At 42.9% G+C, this 17,230-nt stretch overlaps 1 protein-coding gene across 9 annotated transcripts in view; it reads right to left on the minus strand.

Moving 5' to 3' along the window:
• The window catches only part of CACNA1A (calcium voltage-gated channel subunit alpha1 A), a 691,505-nt gene that overhangs the window by 289,257 nt on the left and 385,018 nt on the right, over window positions 1-17,230 (minus strand). For all 9 annotated transcript variants that reach the window (XM_073654330.1, XM_073654327.1, XM_073654325.1 and 6 more), the window contains exons 4-6: window positions 11,565-11,656; window positions 6,163-6,315; window positions 5,599-5,786 (exon numbers count right to left, since the gene is read on the minus strand). In XM_073654330.1, the coding sequence (XP_073510431.1) occupies window positions 5,599-5,786; window positions 6,163-6,315; window positions 11,565-11,656 (433 nt within the window). The remainder of the gene's footprint in view (window positions 1-5,598; window positions 5,787-6,162; window positions 6,316-11,564; window positions 11,657-17,230) is intronic.

A 17,230-nucleotide genomic window follows, 5' to 3' on the forward strand; every position in this document is an offset into this window, starting at 1 on the left:
AGTTATAAAGTCCATAGCCAAATGTGTCCAAGGAGCACTGGGAACCTCCAAAGGACAAAGCAACCCCGCAGCAGGAGTATGTGAGGACTTAGATCTAGCACATATAGTACATTGACGCACCCACTTAATGACTTCCTTCTGCCATCCAGGCCACCAAAAACTGCGACCCACCAGTCTCTTGGTCTCAGAGATTCCGGGATGACCTGCCAACCGAGATTCGTGACACTCAACAAATAAATCTCTCCTAAAGGTCCCAGGCACAAACAACCTCCCATGGGGAGTGTTAGATGGGGCATTCTCCTGTGCTTTAAGAATCTCATCTTCCAAAACGGAGTCCAAAGCAGCTATCACAACACCTTCTTGTAAAATGTTCTCCTCTTTCTCAGCACCGACTATGGGAGAAAAACTGCGAGACAAGGCATCCGCCTTAACATTCTTAGTACCAGGGATGTAAGTAACGGAGAAATTAAACCGCGAGAAAAACAGTGCCCACCTAGCCTGACGGGCATTCAGGCGCTTGGCAGCATCAAGATATATCAGATTTTTATGATCCGTAAGAACCTGAACGGGAAATTCCGCACCTTCCAAGAAGTGACGCCAGTGTTCAAATGCGAGTTTAATAGCCAATAATTCCCGATTACCAATATCGTAATTCAGTTCAGTCTCCGAAAATTTTTTCGAAAAAAAGGCACAGGGATGTAATCCATCCCCGTTATCCTGAGACAATACTGCGCCAACCCCCACAGAGGAAGCATCAACCTCAACCAAAAACGGCTTAGTCACATCAGGCTGCATAAGGATGGGAGCAGAGGTGAACCTCTCCTTGAGATACACAAAAGCTTCAATGGCCTCAGAAGACCACTGAACCGCATCAGCACCTTTCCTGGTGAGATCGGTCAGAGGTTTGACAATACTAGAAAAATTTTTTATGAATTTTCTGTAATAATTGGCGAAACCTAAAAACCTCTGTATCGATTTCAAACCAATAGGCCTAGGCCATTCCTGTACAGCTTGAACTTTAACCGGGTCCATCTCAAAACCTTCACTGGAGATAATGTAGCCCAAAAAACTAATTCTCTGTACAGCGAACTCACATTTCTCCAGCTTAGCAAAAAGCGAATTGTCCATTAATAACTGTAATACCTCACGTACGCTCCGCCAATGAGACTCCAGATCCGGCGAATAAATCAAAATGTCATCCAAATACACAACCACATTTTTGCCGATCAAAGGTCTCAGGATGTCATTAATAAGATTCTGAAAAAATGCTGGAGCATTGGTAAGACCAAAAGGCATAACCAGATTCTCAAAATGACCCACAGGAGTGTTAAAAGCAGTCTTCCATTCATCACCCTCCTTCATGCGCAACAGATTGTATGCCCCCTTAAGGTCAATTTTAGAGAACCACTTGGCCCCCATTAACTGGTTAAACAGATCAGGAATCAATGGCAGTGGGTAAGGATTGCGTACAGTAATTTTGTTAATCTCACAAAAATCCAGACAAGGACGTAAACCGCCGTCCTTTTTTTTTACCAAAAAAAAATCCAACAGCCACAGGAGACTTAGAGGGCCTAATGTGACCGGCGGCCAAACTTGTCTGTATGTATTCCTCCAAAGCCTTCCTCTCAGGAATAGTAAGGTTAAATAAACGACTTTTAGGAAGAGTCGCTCCAGGGACAAATTCAATAGAACAATCATAGTCTCTATGGGGAGGCAAAACCTGCGATTCCTTCTCAGAAAAAACTCTCCAAAAATCCTGAATAGGAACAGGCAATTCTCCCCTATCCAAAGCTGCAATACGCCCGTTACAACACTTGTCATAACATTTATGGCTCCAGGATTTAATTTCATTGGTAGACCAATCCAGTACAGGATTGTGAAATTTTAACCAGGGCAACCCCAATATTACTGGAGAAGGCAAGTTATTCAACACTACCAAATCCAATTTCTCATGGTGAACACCATTAATAGTGAGAGGAAATTCACAGACCTTGAGAGTAATATTCTTCAAAGGGGAACCATCCACAGAAACCACAGCAATGGGGGATGATAAAGGTTCGGGTTTTAAATTGAGTCTTTCCAAGAATCCCCCATCAATTACATTCAGAGTAGGCCCACAATCAACAAACACCCGAAATTCCATTAATTTTTCCTGAGCAATCGTGGAAGCAGCTAAAAATACACCCTTGGAATTTAAACAGGCAATACGGGCATGACTGACCATTTTTTTTTCTTTCTTCATACGAAGCTCACAGCCTTTAATCAAATGACCAGATTTTCCGCAATAGAAACACAAGCCTTCAGAAAATCGACGGTCTTTTTCTTGAGAGCGAGGTGCCACCGATCCAATCTCCATCGGTTCACCACTGTTAGTACACAAATTCTCATAACCAGAAACTGACATAGCAGAGGATTTGCTCTCATTAACCCTTGCACGCAGTCTCCTATCCACCCGTATAGCTAATTGCATAGCCTGTTGCAAATCTTCAGGTGTAGGATAAGCAATTAGCAGGTCTTTAACCCTTTCACTGAGCCCAGCAAGAAATAGACTTTTCAGAGCAGAATCGTTCCACCCTGTTTGAGTAGACCATCGACGGAAATGAGTACAATATTTTTCCACATTACCTGATCCCTGTCTCAAACGTCTTAACTCAGTCTCAGCTGATGCGACACGGTCAGGATCATCATATAATAGTCCCAAAGCAGAAAAAAAACTATCCACTGATCTGAAGCATGTATCACTAGGTTGCAAAGAAAAGGCCCACTCCTGAGGCTCTTTGCGCAAAAGTGACATTATGAACCCTATGCGCTGGGATTCATCCCCAGAGGACTTGGGTCTCAAACGAAAATACAATAAGCAAGCATTTTTAAATGAAAAAAATTCTCGATGTTCACCAAAAAATAAATCCGGCAAACATACCTTAGGCTCCAAGAAATGTGCTCCAGGACAGTTACTCACGTGCTGACGGAGCTCGGCCACCTCCAGAGAGAGTCCCTGCAGGCGATGAGCCAAATCCTGAACCGACACCATGATGGAACAGAAAAATCTTTCCTTAGAGAATTTGCAGGCTGGACTTACTGTTATGTTCTGCTACCAAAGCTAAGGAAAGAGAGGAGATCTGTCCCTACGATAGAACTCAGCTGAATCCCTACGATGTAACAGGGAACCTGATCTTGCGATCAGACCTGCTAAAGTCCTAAGCTAGTCTGTACGGAGACCTATAGATGTGGGGAAGGAATCCCTACAAGTACTAAGGATTGGGAGGAATATGGGACACCTCCTAACAGAAATAGTAGCAGACAGACGAACAAACAAAATATATAGAACATAGAGGTCCGTAGACCAAGCAAACTAACAGAGTTAGATACAGAGCACAGGCTAGCTAGAAAGTAGATATACAATGAAGTCCAGCAAAGCCAGAAGGGCGGAGCAGGATTAAATAGGCCAACAAGGTCATGTGACCAGCAAAGGAAAAAACCTAAGAGCAAGGTTCTAACACAGTCAGTCCGAAAAATTGGGCAAACTTTGAAAGTGTCCCCAAGTGCAGTTGCAAAAACCAACGAGCGCTACAAAGAAACTGGCTCACATGAGGACCACCCCAGGAAAGGAAGACCAAGAGTCACCTCTGCTTCTGAGGATAAGTTTATCCGAGTCACCAGCCTCAGGAATCGCAGGTTAACAGCAGCTCAGATTAGAGACCAGGTCAATGCCACACAGAGTTCTAGCAGCAGACACATCTCTACAACAACTGTTAAGAGGAGACTTTGTGCAGCAGGCCTTCATGGTAAAATAGCTGCTAGGAAACCACTGCTAAGGACAGGCAACAAGCAGAAGAGACTTGTTTGGGCTAAAGAACACAAGGAATGGACATTAGACCAGTGGAAATCTGTGCTTTGGTCTGATGAGTCCAAATTTGAGATCTTTGGTTCCAACCACCGTGTCTTTGTGCGACACAGAAAAGGTGAATGGATGGACTCTACATGCCTGGTTCCCACCGTGAAGCATGAAGGAGGAGGTGTGATGGTGTGGGGGTGCTTTGCTGGTGACACTGTTGGGGATTTATTCAAAATTGAAGGCATACTGAACCAGCATGGCTACCACAGCATCTTGCAGCGGCATGCTATTCCATCCGGTTTGCGTTTAGTTGGACCATCATTTATTTTTCAACAGGACAATGACCCCAAACACACCTCCAGGCTGTGTAAGGGCTATTTGACCAAGAAGGAGAGTGATGGGGTGCTACGCCAGATGACCTGGCCTCCACAGTCACCAGACCTGAACCCAATCGAGATGGTTTGGGGTGAGCTGGACCGCAGAGTGAAGGCAAAAGGGCCAACAAGTGCTAAGCATCTCTGGGAACTCCTTCAAGATTGTTGGAAGACCATTTCCGGTGTCTACCTCTTGAAGCTCATCAAGAGAATGCCAAGAGTGTGCAAAGCAGTCATCAAAGCAAAAGGTGGCTACTTTGAAGAACCTAGAATATAAGACATATTTTCAGTTGTTTCACACTTTTTTGTTAAGTATATAATTCCACATGTGTTAATTCATAGTTTTGATGCCTTCAGTGTGAATGTACAATTTTCAAAGTCATGAAAATACAAAAAAATCTTTAAATGAGAAGGTGTGTCCAAACTTTTGGTCTGTACTGTACATATATATCTGCCTATTTGTAAAGTCTACTACATATGTCTTTAGCAATTCATACACTCAACTACACATATGCTCATTATACTTCACGCCCTCATGTATTTGTACCTAATAATGCTCTCTTTTACATTTTCCTATCCTATTAATATTTTCTTCTCCGTACTTCTTTTGCCACTTAATAATTTTCTGTCTTCGTTTTCAGTGGAGTCCTACAACCTATATCTGTTCATTTATACTCTCCTATAGCCATATAACAGGTTCGTTCTTTCTCATCCATTCCTAATGTCCCTTTCATCTTTCCCTATTTTTGCAAGTTCACACACTTACTTGTGTCTCTTAGTACTCTCTCCAAGATCTTATTGATAGTTCATAGTCTGTATTCATTCTCACACTATGCTACATCCATCGCCACCGATTCATACACTCTTCTCCTTCTTTCCCTTCCCATTTTTACTGTATCCTAAAGTACATCCTATCTACTATACATCTATATTTTTTTACTCGATTTTGCTCTTTTCCCACTATTTTATCTTGTATCTTTCCCCATTTTGGTCTGAACGTAACACAATGGTTAAAGCTATTTCCAGAAGCTAGCACGCCCTCATTCTGCAAATTTTCCACAATGTTCTCTCTGTATCTAGCCCTCTGCGCCTCTTCTTCTCTGTCCCTTACCATTCTTCCCTCTTTACCCTGACTCTGCAGAATTCATACTCATTAAGCCCTCACGTATGTGCAGCTATTCTTCGTGCCTCTTCAGCACCAGCTGTCAGCCGAGCTCGCTGTAAGTCCAGCTCTCAGACCCAAGTGTATCGGTGCAGAAATACATCTTGCTACCTTGCTGCAATTGTTGGTGGCATCCATGCCAGTATTGAAGTACAGCCCTGCATTTGGGAGATATGGGTGCTTTTTCTGTTTGTTTATGACTGGTTAATATACATACATATACTTACATGGTACAAAATATCTGTCCAGCCCTCCATGGTTATGCACTGGAATACAGTGAGCACGGCAAACAGGATGTTATCAAACTGCGTGATGCCATTGTTGGGTCCTTCCCATTTGGCGTAGCATACTGTGCCATTGGGGCACCACTTTGATGACGAATCATTGCCGCAGAGACCCTCCTCCTGTATTTCATCTATCAGGGAAAATGAAAAACATAGGTATATTGATCAGTGCATGCATAGATGACACAGGAACACATAGTCTGAATTCGGCCATATGCACCAGGTGGAGATGGACACCTACGGTCTCCACATTGGTACAGAGCCCAAAGGTGTGTCCTGCATCTATCAGGCATTTTTGGTGTACCAAGATGGGACAACCCAGGGGGTTGGACCAGAAGACCCTGGAGGTCCCCTCCAACTCTAACATTCTATGATTCTATGAACGCCCTTTATACAATGAATCTACACAAAATCTTAAATCTAAATACGCCATGGTGTAACAAAAAAAGGATGGACATCTATAAGTTTGAGGAGTAGCTCATAGATGCTAGAATGAATCAGTCTCACCTCCATACGGTTCATAGCAGGAATTATGGAATTTGCCAACGTAGAAGTCAAGTCCAATGATAGCAAAGATGAGAATAGCAAAGAACAGGAGCAACCCAATCTGGAGCAGAGGAATCATGGCTTTCATAATGGACTTCAGGACCACTTGTAAACCTATAGGAGACAATGGAACCAAAGTTACCCAAACCAGATTTCATAAGCATTAATTTCTATAGATTCATCAATATTTATATATATGTGTGAATATATTAATCCTCTTAATTTTTACTATATGAGTTCAATTTATTACGTCTCCTGTTAATATAAAAAAAAGGAAGAGACATACAGTAAGGCTCTGTTCACATGTCCGTTTATGTTTTCTGTTTCTTTTGTACAGAACAATAACCAATATAAGGCCCCCTACACACGTCCTTATAATACCGGTATTGGAAAAAACGGTACCGGTGTCATCAGGATGCCATCCGTGTGCTGTACATGTTTTTCACGGACCCATAGACTTGTATTGGCCCTTGTTATTCGTGCTGCTTGACAAAAACGGACAAGTCTCTGTGAGGTTTGCACCGGGAAACAGACATGTGCACAGCAGCATAAGTCATAATGGGCACGTGTGACAGCCATGAAAAAAACGAATGCCACACATACTGAAAACACGGACATGTGAAGGGAGCCTAAGAGAGCGTGTTGGATTAAAGTAGTCACAAAAAGAATAAAAAAAAGATATCTTTTTTATTGAATGTAAGTTAAAAAAAAATTACTAACACAATAGACACAGAATTAGGTTGGCAGGTGAGTCAACAAAGAAGCCCATACAATATGGATCCATAACATACATTAAATGTAGCAAAACAAGGCACAATGAAGGATGGTAGACAAGCAATCAATTGTCACTTCCACCAAGCTCCCCAGACAAGGGTGCGAAACGCACGTTGGGTATATTTGTTAGGTGAGCCATCTCTATATATCCATGTTACCCATTTGCTTTCAGGGCACTCCTTGTTGTTCTATGGCACTCTTTCTTTGATGCTTACTTTTAATTATGTATTCTTTGTACCCGATTTTCTACATTTGTATGCAGTTTATGTTATGGATTTATATTGTTTGGTCTTCTTTGCAGGCTCACCCGTCAACCTAATTCTGTGTCTACAGTGTTATTATTTTACATGTGTTTTTAGCTTACATTTAATAAAATGTATATATGTTTTATTCATTTGTGACATCTTTAATCCTACATGCTCTGTTATATTGGTTATTGATTGATCATGTGCATTTGGATCCCTTACTTTGTCTCAGTTTTTTGGTTTAGGTTTGTTCCATTTAGAACAGATAAACGGAATTATCATCCTCTGTATTCCTACCTCAAACAGAAGCACAGGCGGCCATTTATTTGGGGTCCATCTGCTTTTTCGGGGTTTTTTTTTTGCTTATTTTTAGAAAAAAAATAGTCCCTGATCCAAGACTTTTTCTTCCATTCTAACAATAATCAGAAACCAGATGGATTCCATATAAATCAATGGGGCCTCTCTGCTTCCACTTACAACCGGAACGCACAGGACGCTGATTCCGTTTTATCTGATCCGTTTATCTGGTCTAGACAAAACAGACAGGTGACAAAGATAAATGGACAAGTGAACATATGTCACTGTGGCTCCCAGAAATCTCCAAGTCTTTTACAATGTTTCCTGAAAACTACAAGAAGAAGCAAAGCAGAAATAAGACTTACTATGTGAAGTTGCTTTCATTTTTTCATTAATTTTTATATATATATATATATATATATATATGTATATATATACATACACACATATATATATATATATATATATATATATATATATATATATATATATATATATATATATATATATATATATATATATATATATATACACAGTGCCTACAAGTAGTATTCAACCCCCTGCAGATTTAGCTGGTTGACACATGCGGAATTAACTTGGCATTGTGACATTTGTACTGTAGATAAGCCTGGAAGTGGGAAATGCACTGCAGCAAATTTTGTTTTTGTTTTTTTTTAAAACGTAAAAAGTTAATTCAGAGTGTCATTTATTATTCAACCCCTCAAACCACAAGAATTCTGTTTGGTCCCCCTAAAGTATTAAGAAGTAGTTCAGGCACCAAGAATAATGAGCTTCACATGTGTGGATTAAAGATCTCTTTTGCCAGCCTTTTCTGACTATTTAAGACCCTCCCCAAACTTGTGAACAGCACTCAGACATGGTCAACATGGGAAAGACAAAGGAGCATTCCAAGGCCATTAGAGACAAGATCGTGGAGGGTCACAAGGCTGGCAAGGGGTACAAAACCCTTTCCAAGGAGTTGGGCCTACCTGTCTCCACTGTTGGGAGCATCATCCGTAAGTGGAAGGCTTATGGAACTACTGTTAGCCTTCCACGGCCAGGACAGCCTTTGAAAGTGTCCTCCCGTGCCGAGGCCAGGCTTGTCTGAAGAGTCAAGGCTAACCCAAGGACAACAAGGAAGGAGCTCCGGGAAGATCTCATGGCAGTGGGGACATTGGTTTCAGTCAATACCATAAGTAACGTACTCCACCGCAATGGTCTCCGTTCCAGACGAGCCCGTAAGGTACCTTTACTTTCAAAGCGTCATGTCAAGGCTCGTCTACAGTTTGCTCATGATCACTTGGAGGACTCTGAGACAGACTGGTTCAAGGTTCTATGGTCTGATGAGACCAAGATCGATATCTTTGGTGCCAACCACACACGTGACGTTTGGAGACTGGATGGCACTGCATACGACCCCAAGAATACCATCCCTACAGTCAAGCATGGTGGTGGCAGCATCATGCTGTGGGGCTGTTTCTCTGCCAAGGGGCCTGGCCATCTGGTCCGCATCCATGGGAAGATGGATAGCACGGCCTACCTGGAGATTTTGGCCAAGAACCTCCGCTCCTCCATCAAGGATCTTAAGATGGGTCGTAATTTCATCTTCCAACAAGACAACGACCCAAAGCACACAGCCAAGAAAACCAAGGCCTGGTTCAATAGGGAAAAAGTCAAGGTGTTGGAGTGGCCTAGTCAGTCTCCTGACCTTAACCCAATTGAAAACTTGTGGAAGGAGCTCAAGAATAAAGTCCACATGAGACACCCAAAGAACCTAGATAACTTGGAGAAGATCTGCATGGAGGAGTGGGCCAAGATAACTCCACAGACCTGTGCCGGCCTGATCAGGTCTTATAAAAGACGATTATTAGCTGTAATTGCAAACAAGGGTTATTCCACAAAATATTAAACATAGGGGTTGTATAATAATTGACCCACACTTTTATGTTTAAAAATTAATAAAATTCAACTGAGCAACATAACTTTTTGGTTTGTAAGATTTATGCTTCTGTTCATAAAACCTACTCTCGTTTGCAGTTTGAAGGCTCTAACTTATTTGCATCTTATCAAACCAGCTAAATCTGCAGGGGGTTGAATACTACTTGTAGGCACTGTATATACATACACACATATATATATATATATATATATATATAGATAGATATATATATGTATATATATCTAATATATATAATTGTCTTATCCCATCTGTCTTTCTGTCTGTCTGTCCTTCTGTCCAGGAAATCCCGCGTCGCTGATTGGTCCGGCAGCGGCCAATCAGCGATGCGGGATTTCAGAAAAAGATGGCGGCCGTTAGCGGCTCATCTGCCGCACGGCAGCAGAACTACCCCGACCGGCGGCGCCGCTGACCTCCATGCGGCTACCGTCGGGAGATCAGCGGCTAGGGCCGCTGATCTCCCGACGGCAAGTGTGAAGGGAGGACTGGGGAGCGGCGCCGCCGGTCGGGATACTTCTGCTGCGAGCAGCCGGTCATGTCCCGGCTGCTCGCAGCGGAAGTACCCGCACAGTCAGCGCCGCTCCCCGGTCCTCACTAATACGATTCGCTGATTGGTCGCGGCCGGGGGCCGCGACCAATCAGCGATATTGGCGCCAAATTTAAACACCGCTGTGCTGATTGGTCGCGGTCGCCGGCCGCGACCAATCAGCAATTTTGGCTCCAAATTTAAACACCACTCTGCTAATTGCGCCCGGTGTACCGCATACATATTCTAGAATACCGGATGTGTTTGAATCGGGCCACCATCTAGTATATATATATATATATATATATATATATATATATATATATTATTAATTTTTCGGTGAAAATGTTGCTTAGCATTACATACCCCTTCACTGTTTTACCAAATGCAGGAGGGCCCATGTGGCGGTGCCTTGTAGATGCTCCACTATATCTGGAATGACACTTCCCGTAAATAACACCTATATCACATATCCTGTGAATGGGTGAAAAATGTATGATCTCATTGGGTCAACCGCTGGGACCCCCGGCTAATCCCGAGGACGGAGGTGCTAGAATCACTCCTATGAATGCAATGGTATTGAGCATATCCGGCCATTGCTCCATTCACTGGTGTTTGCACATACTCACTCTCTACTCACACAGGGACTTTGGGCCACTTGTTCTTGGGATCGGTGGGGATCTTAAAAGACGGACCCCAAGTGATCATACATTTATCATCTACCCTGTGAATAGGCGATAAATCTTGTTTATGGAACAGTAGTCACTTCATCCAGCTGATCAGTGGAAGTCCAGGTCAATCCCCCACCAGCAAAGCATCTGATGAACCCACCTCTCTTCTGTAGTCATCAATATCAGGATTTTTTAAGGGGTTAAATGTCTAATCTGTTAACGATGACTAACAATAAATGTGGTCATCTGGCAAATGTTCCCTCGGTGACACATTTCCTGGCCGTGATGTTCTGCATCAGTGACAGGAATGGCCCGGTCAGAGGAAAGCTGGCCGCTCTTCACCTGGGAGAGCAGGAGGTCTATGGAGCAGAGCGCTGCTCATATGTTCTCATTTACTGGCTATTAATAAGATGAATGCAGATAATGAAACATATAAGAGGCAAATATCCTCACACCTTTCATCAGGGGCATATATATGCTGTAAAAAGATAAAGGGTCCCACAGCTTCAAACCCTCTACCCCCAGCTGCCGTTCGTCAATCTGCAGAGTCTTGGAGAGGTAGGCGCAGGTTGTAATGTAAAATCGTACAATCATCGATGATGGATGTGTCTGAACAATGTGCATCGCTGAACCTTTTTCTTGGGTGATTTTATCACTTACCTCCTAACTTTTAAATCCCAAATTACCGAAAACAACAAAAAAATGTATCTTTCTATGCAAATTTGCTGAAGTTTCACCCTCTTGGGTAACAGTTTGCAGGGCAGTATCCCAATAGTTGGGACTGTTGGCAGGTGGAAAGGCAAGTCAATATGGCGGAGCATCAGTAGTCAGGAATGATCTAAACTACAGCAGGCAACTGTTTCTAAAAGTAAAAAAATATAGAATCGACATACTTGGAATTCCAGACACCAGCTTCAGGGGTCTCAGCACACGAACAGCCCGGAGGGTCCGCAGATCAAACTCTGGCCCGGTAGATGCAATAATTCTGCAGATTGAAGATAGTTACTATATCACTTTACAGGCTTTTCATATGGAATGAATTCATACAGTGATCATGTACCAGATATTAACTGAAAGATGGGGAAGCCTCAAACGCTGAAACATCCATCTAATTCCAAGTTACCTTCTTCACCTTGTTTAAATATGTAACATTGCAGCTGTTATCCAGGAGTTTTTGCATGAAGAATAAGAGGATCTCTAATATAACTCTTATAAAAGAAATTCCCTTTCCATCTACAATGACCATTGACTTGACCACCACTTTAGAGGCACTCATTTTCTTACACAAGCCCCCCTTATGTGATACAGCTATGGGTGGGACAACCTTTTTTTGCAATGTATATTTTTCCCGTATACTGCACAGACAGCGAGGAGGCCATGTACGGACCTGAGTACCACTGCACTGGCGGACAATGGGTATCATAGAAGAAACAAAAACACAGAATGAAAAAAATAAAAACAATAAATTGCACATGGCACTTTATTCTTCAAGAATAGGAGCTACACTGTATGGAAAAAAAAAACGAGGCCCACTTTTTGAAAGTCCTATTGACTAATGTCACAATTGCAAATTTTCATAGTACTGTAACCCGACTCCTGATCCTCTTATTACAGTAACCCGATTCCTGATCCTGTTATTACAGTAACCCGATTCCTGATCCTGTTATTACCCTGTTGCCTCTTATTACAGTAACTCAGCTCCTGATCCTCTTATTACCCTGTAACCTCTTATTACAGTAACCCGGCTCCTGATCCTCTTATTACCCTGTAACCTCTTATTACAGTAACCCGGCTCCTGATCCTCTTATTACCCTGTAACCTCTTATTACAGTAACCCGGCTCCTGATCCTCTTATTACCCCTGTAACCTCTTATTACAGTAACCCGGCTCCTGATCCTCTTATTACCCTGTAACCTCTTATTACAGTAACCCGGCTCCTGATCCTCTTATTACCCCTGTAACCTCTTATTACAGTAACCTGGCTCCTGATCCTCTTATTACCCCTGTAACCTCTTATTACAGTAACCCGGCTCCTGATCCTCTTATTACCCTGTAACCTCTTATTACAGTAACCCGGCTCCTGATCCTCTTATTACCCCTGTAACCTCTTATTACAGTAACCCGGCTCCTGATCCTCTTATTACCCTGTAACCTCTTATTACAGTAACCCGGCTCCTGATCCTCTTATTACCCCTGTAACCTCTTATTACAGTAACCCGGCTCCTGATCCTCTTATTACCCTGTAACCTCTTATTACAGTAACCCGGCTCCTGATCCTCTTATTACCCCTGTAACCTCTTATTACAGTAACCTGGCTCCTGATCCTCTTATTACCCCTGTAACCTCTTATTACAGTAACCCGGCTCCTGATCCTCTTATTACCCTGTAACCTCTTATTACAGTAACCCGGCTCCTGATCCTCTTATTACCCCTGTAACCTCTTATTACAGTAACCCGGCTCCTGATCCTCTTATTACCCATGTAACCTCTTATTAAAGTAACCTGGCTCCTGATCCTCTTATTACCCCTGTAACCTCTTATTACAGTAACCCGGCTCCTGATCCTCTTATTACCCAAGTAACCTCTTCTTACAGTAACCCGGCTCCTGATCCTCTTATTACTCTGTATCCTCTTATTACAGTAACCCGGCTCCTGATCCTCTTATTACCCATGTAACCTCTTATTAAAGTAACTTAACTCCTGATTCTCTTATTACCCATGTAACCTCTTATTACAGTAACCCGGCTCCTGATCCTCTTATTACCCCTGTAACCTCTTATTACAGTAACCCGGCTCCTGATCCTCTTATTACTCTGTATCCTCTTATTACAGTAACCCGGCTCCTGATCCTCTTATTACTCTGTATCCTCTTATTACAGTAACCAGGCTCCTGATCCTCTTATTACCCCTGTAACTCGGCTACTGATCCTCTTATTACCCTGTAACCTCTTATTACAGTAACCCGGCTCCTGATCATCTTATTACCCCTGTAACCTCTTATTACAGTAACCCTGCTCCTGATCCTCTTATTACCCTGTAACCTCTTATTACAGTAACCCGGCTCCTGATCCTCTTATTACTCTGTATCCTCTTATTACAGTAACCAGGCTCCTGATCCTCTTATTACCCTGTAACTCGGCTCCTGAGCCTCTTATTACCCCTTTAACCCGGCTCCTGAGCCTCTTATTACCCCTGTAACATCTTATTACAGTAACCAGTATCCATGTGATCTACTACTGTAACCAGGCTCCTGAGTGTCATGTTACCCCTGTTTCACCTTAATGCACAAATCCAGATCTCTTATTACCCTTGTAAAGCATTTTGTGCTACAGAATCTTTGCCCATAACTTGTATCTGAACACAATCCCAAAGGGTTAAGCGTTTTAGAATGATTAACAAAAATGGCATAAGGGTCAGAGTCATTTAGCTCTGGCTTCTGTGCAGCAGAGATGAGTCAGCACACACTCACCCTCAGGGAACATATATCAGTTCAGGGAAGCTTCTCTGTCTTATAGAGCTATGACTACAGGCTGCTCAATGAAATCAAGTAGGATTTAGTGTTCTGGAGGAAAATGCCCTTTACTCAGCACCATTATATAGTCTTATGGTCAATATGGTCCAGAATCTGGCTAATACTGAAAATGACTAATTCCGGTTAATTGTAGAAGGTTTAACAGGTTCCCATCCCTTGTCAGTACCTTACAAAGAGACTTATTAAGACTTGAAAATTAAGCTGAAAGACCAATTTTACTATCCGCCTCCAGTACCTACTAAGCATCCATAGAATATGGGGAGAGCTGCCACATATTCTAGTGAGAAGTGCGGGTAACAGACGTTAATCCCCACATCAGACATTGATGACATGCAACCAATGTCTACAGTAAAATAACCTGTTTAAAGGGAATCTGTCACCACGGTTTTTCTACCACAGCATAATGCAGGGTCAAAGACCCTGATTCCAGCGATGTATCACTTACTGGGCTGCTTGCTGCAGGTTTGATAAAATACCTTTTTATTTGATGCAGATCTAGCAGTTCTCTGAATGCTGTTTATAACCTCCCCCACACCACTGATTGGCTACTTACAGTGTGCACTGTGCATAGGCAGAAAGCTACAAATCACTGGGGGGGGGTGACACAGAGCTGATGATTATGGAGGACTACATGGCAGCAGGTTTACTAGTCCTCTAGGGATTTTATCAAAACTACAGCAAGCAGACCTGTAAGTGGCACATACCTGAAATCAGGATCTCAGCTGTTCTCAGATTCTGTGGCAAAAACCTGTTAACAGATTCTCTCTAATTAGGTAATCATTGAGAATTGTTAGATCAGTACAGAGACCTGCAGGTCTATGTAATAAATTGGCGGGTCACTCTGTATAACTGTCACGGGTGTGTCAGGTATAATAGACAGTCGCTCTGGATCTGGCTGTAGAAGGTCACTGCGCTTGGCATTGCAGACACCTTCTTAAACTTTCTTCCTTTAAGACCCAGCGGCGACCTCCCTCCTGTTGCTGATTGACACACCCTTGCATGGGAGTTAAAAACTCTCAGTTTGCTTCAGGCAATCGCCGGTGATACTTCTATGTAACTTTGTGCATACTTGCAGCACTAGCTGTTGGCTGGCTTCTTCTCTGGTGCCCTTGGAGGACAGTTGGCGTTACTCTTCTGGTGTCTGCTCAAGCTAAGTTTGTCCCCTTTGTTTGGTTACCTTGTTGTCTTTAGTTTGTAGTGGGGCCTGACCAGTGCTCACCACTTCCCCTCCCTATCTAGGGCCAAGCTCTAGGGATATACAGGGTTTAGGGTCCTGCTCGGCGACAGGTGTGGAACCTATATAGGGACAGTAGGGTAGGCAGGGTGTTATTAGATCTGCCTATGGGTCTCCACTCCCCCTTTCCCTAGTGTTTGGGCTTCCTCCCCTTCTTCCCTTCGTGTGGCACTTAGTCTTTCCCACACCTTGCATGACAATATCCCAGGATATAGAAGTACACCCATATCACACATAGCAAAGATATTTGAACAATCCATCTCAAAGGGAAAACACTAACCATAACCATCATGTCTACGCCGCTGATCACATTGCTTTTGACTGTTGGTGTCAAGAGTAAGAGTTGATCCTTAGTAATAAAACTAAAAAATCGTAGCAACCCCAATGTTTGCAAATATTTTTAAACATATGATTTTTTAATGATTAGCTTTCCATTCACATCTGAGGGAAATCTTTCTATGAACCACTTAAAATCAATGCCCCCCCCAGTCACAGAAGGGGGTCCCCCAATGGGAACCTCCCCCTGAATGAGGATCTGCTCCATAAAGGAGGCCAGAATTTTCGAGGACTGTAGGTGTCTCTGTAGCACAGGGATGAGCATTTATCTGCGTCGCCGCCATTTCAGCTGTCGCCACTTCAGGTGAGGGCCGGGCTATCCGTGTCTCCCCTGGGTAAAATTAGCAGTGCGAGATCTGCAGCAGTCAACCAATCACTGTAATGAGACGACCGCTGTAATATCACAATACTCCATTAAATGCATCCCCCCCACGAGCTCTGTATATCGCCGTGCCCCTCATCCCGCTGTCACCCTGCGCCCCCGATGCCGCTGCTTTAGGAAAGTCCTTTTCCCGCACTATTAATATCCGATCCTGAAATCTATAAATTATGGATTTATGGTAATATTTTCGGGAAGGAGTGGAGGTGTCAAGCAGCACCGGGTCTATCCCCATTGAGAAGGTTTCCATGGAAACTAGCCATGCCTCATTCACACGGTTTCCACGACTACCTTTCGTCTTGTTACCTTGGTGACAAACCACCGTTCATTGATACCATCTTGCTGGGAACAGAACGTCTCTCTCCCATCCTCCAATCTTCTCAGCAAGCGGAGGACAGAGGCGGGTGGAGACATGCAGGTTTTATGAATGACTTCGGATGTCAGACAGATACCCCAAAGAGGTGTCTGCCGCTTCCTTACACTCATCTTATTTAAAGGGGGAGACGCACATTTATTACCCATGCAGTTAGGTAGTATGAACCACCCATCTAGGGCTCAAACTATGCTCCGATGGCAAAATATATGGATGTGTGACCCTGTACAATCCACGGGGAACCGTGTCGTCCAAAATAGGTCATTTACAAAAGCACTATTCCCTGCTGCCATTTGCTCAAATACATTGATTTTAAGGCAATTTTTTGCAAATAACCATTGTTGTTGATGAGAAATAATAGATGGAGATTTTTTTTTCTGATTTCTATTTAGTCACACCGATTACTGCTAAATTAATGTCATTTTAAGATAAATATTTTTTGAAAAATTTTAATTTTTGTGCTTACAGAATGCATTTATGCCATATATAATGTTCAGTTGTCAAATAGTGAGCCATATTAAAAGGATATTCTCACTGGGCAAGATATCCAGAAGATGGACGGACCACCGATCCTCAGAGAGGAGGAGAGCCCTCCATTCATTGTCTATGGCGGCTGCAGATGGCGGTGCACTCCAGCTACATTGCTATACGCACTCCTTAGCCATAAGGTTATAAAAGAGATCTTTCCATACTACAGACCCCTAA

Source organism: Phyllobates terribilis, unplaced genomic scaffold (genome assembly GCF_046119375.1).
Source record: "Phyllobates terribilis strain yellow unplaced genomic scaffold, ASM4611937v1 Scaffold_11__3_contigs__length_659146591, whole genome shotgun sequence".
NCBI classification, from domain to species: Eukaryota; Metazoa; Chordata; class Amphibia; order Anura; family Dendrobatidae; genus Phyllobates; species Phyllobates terribilis.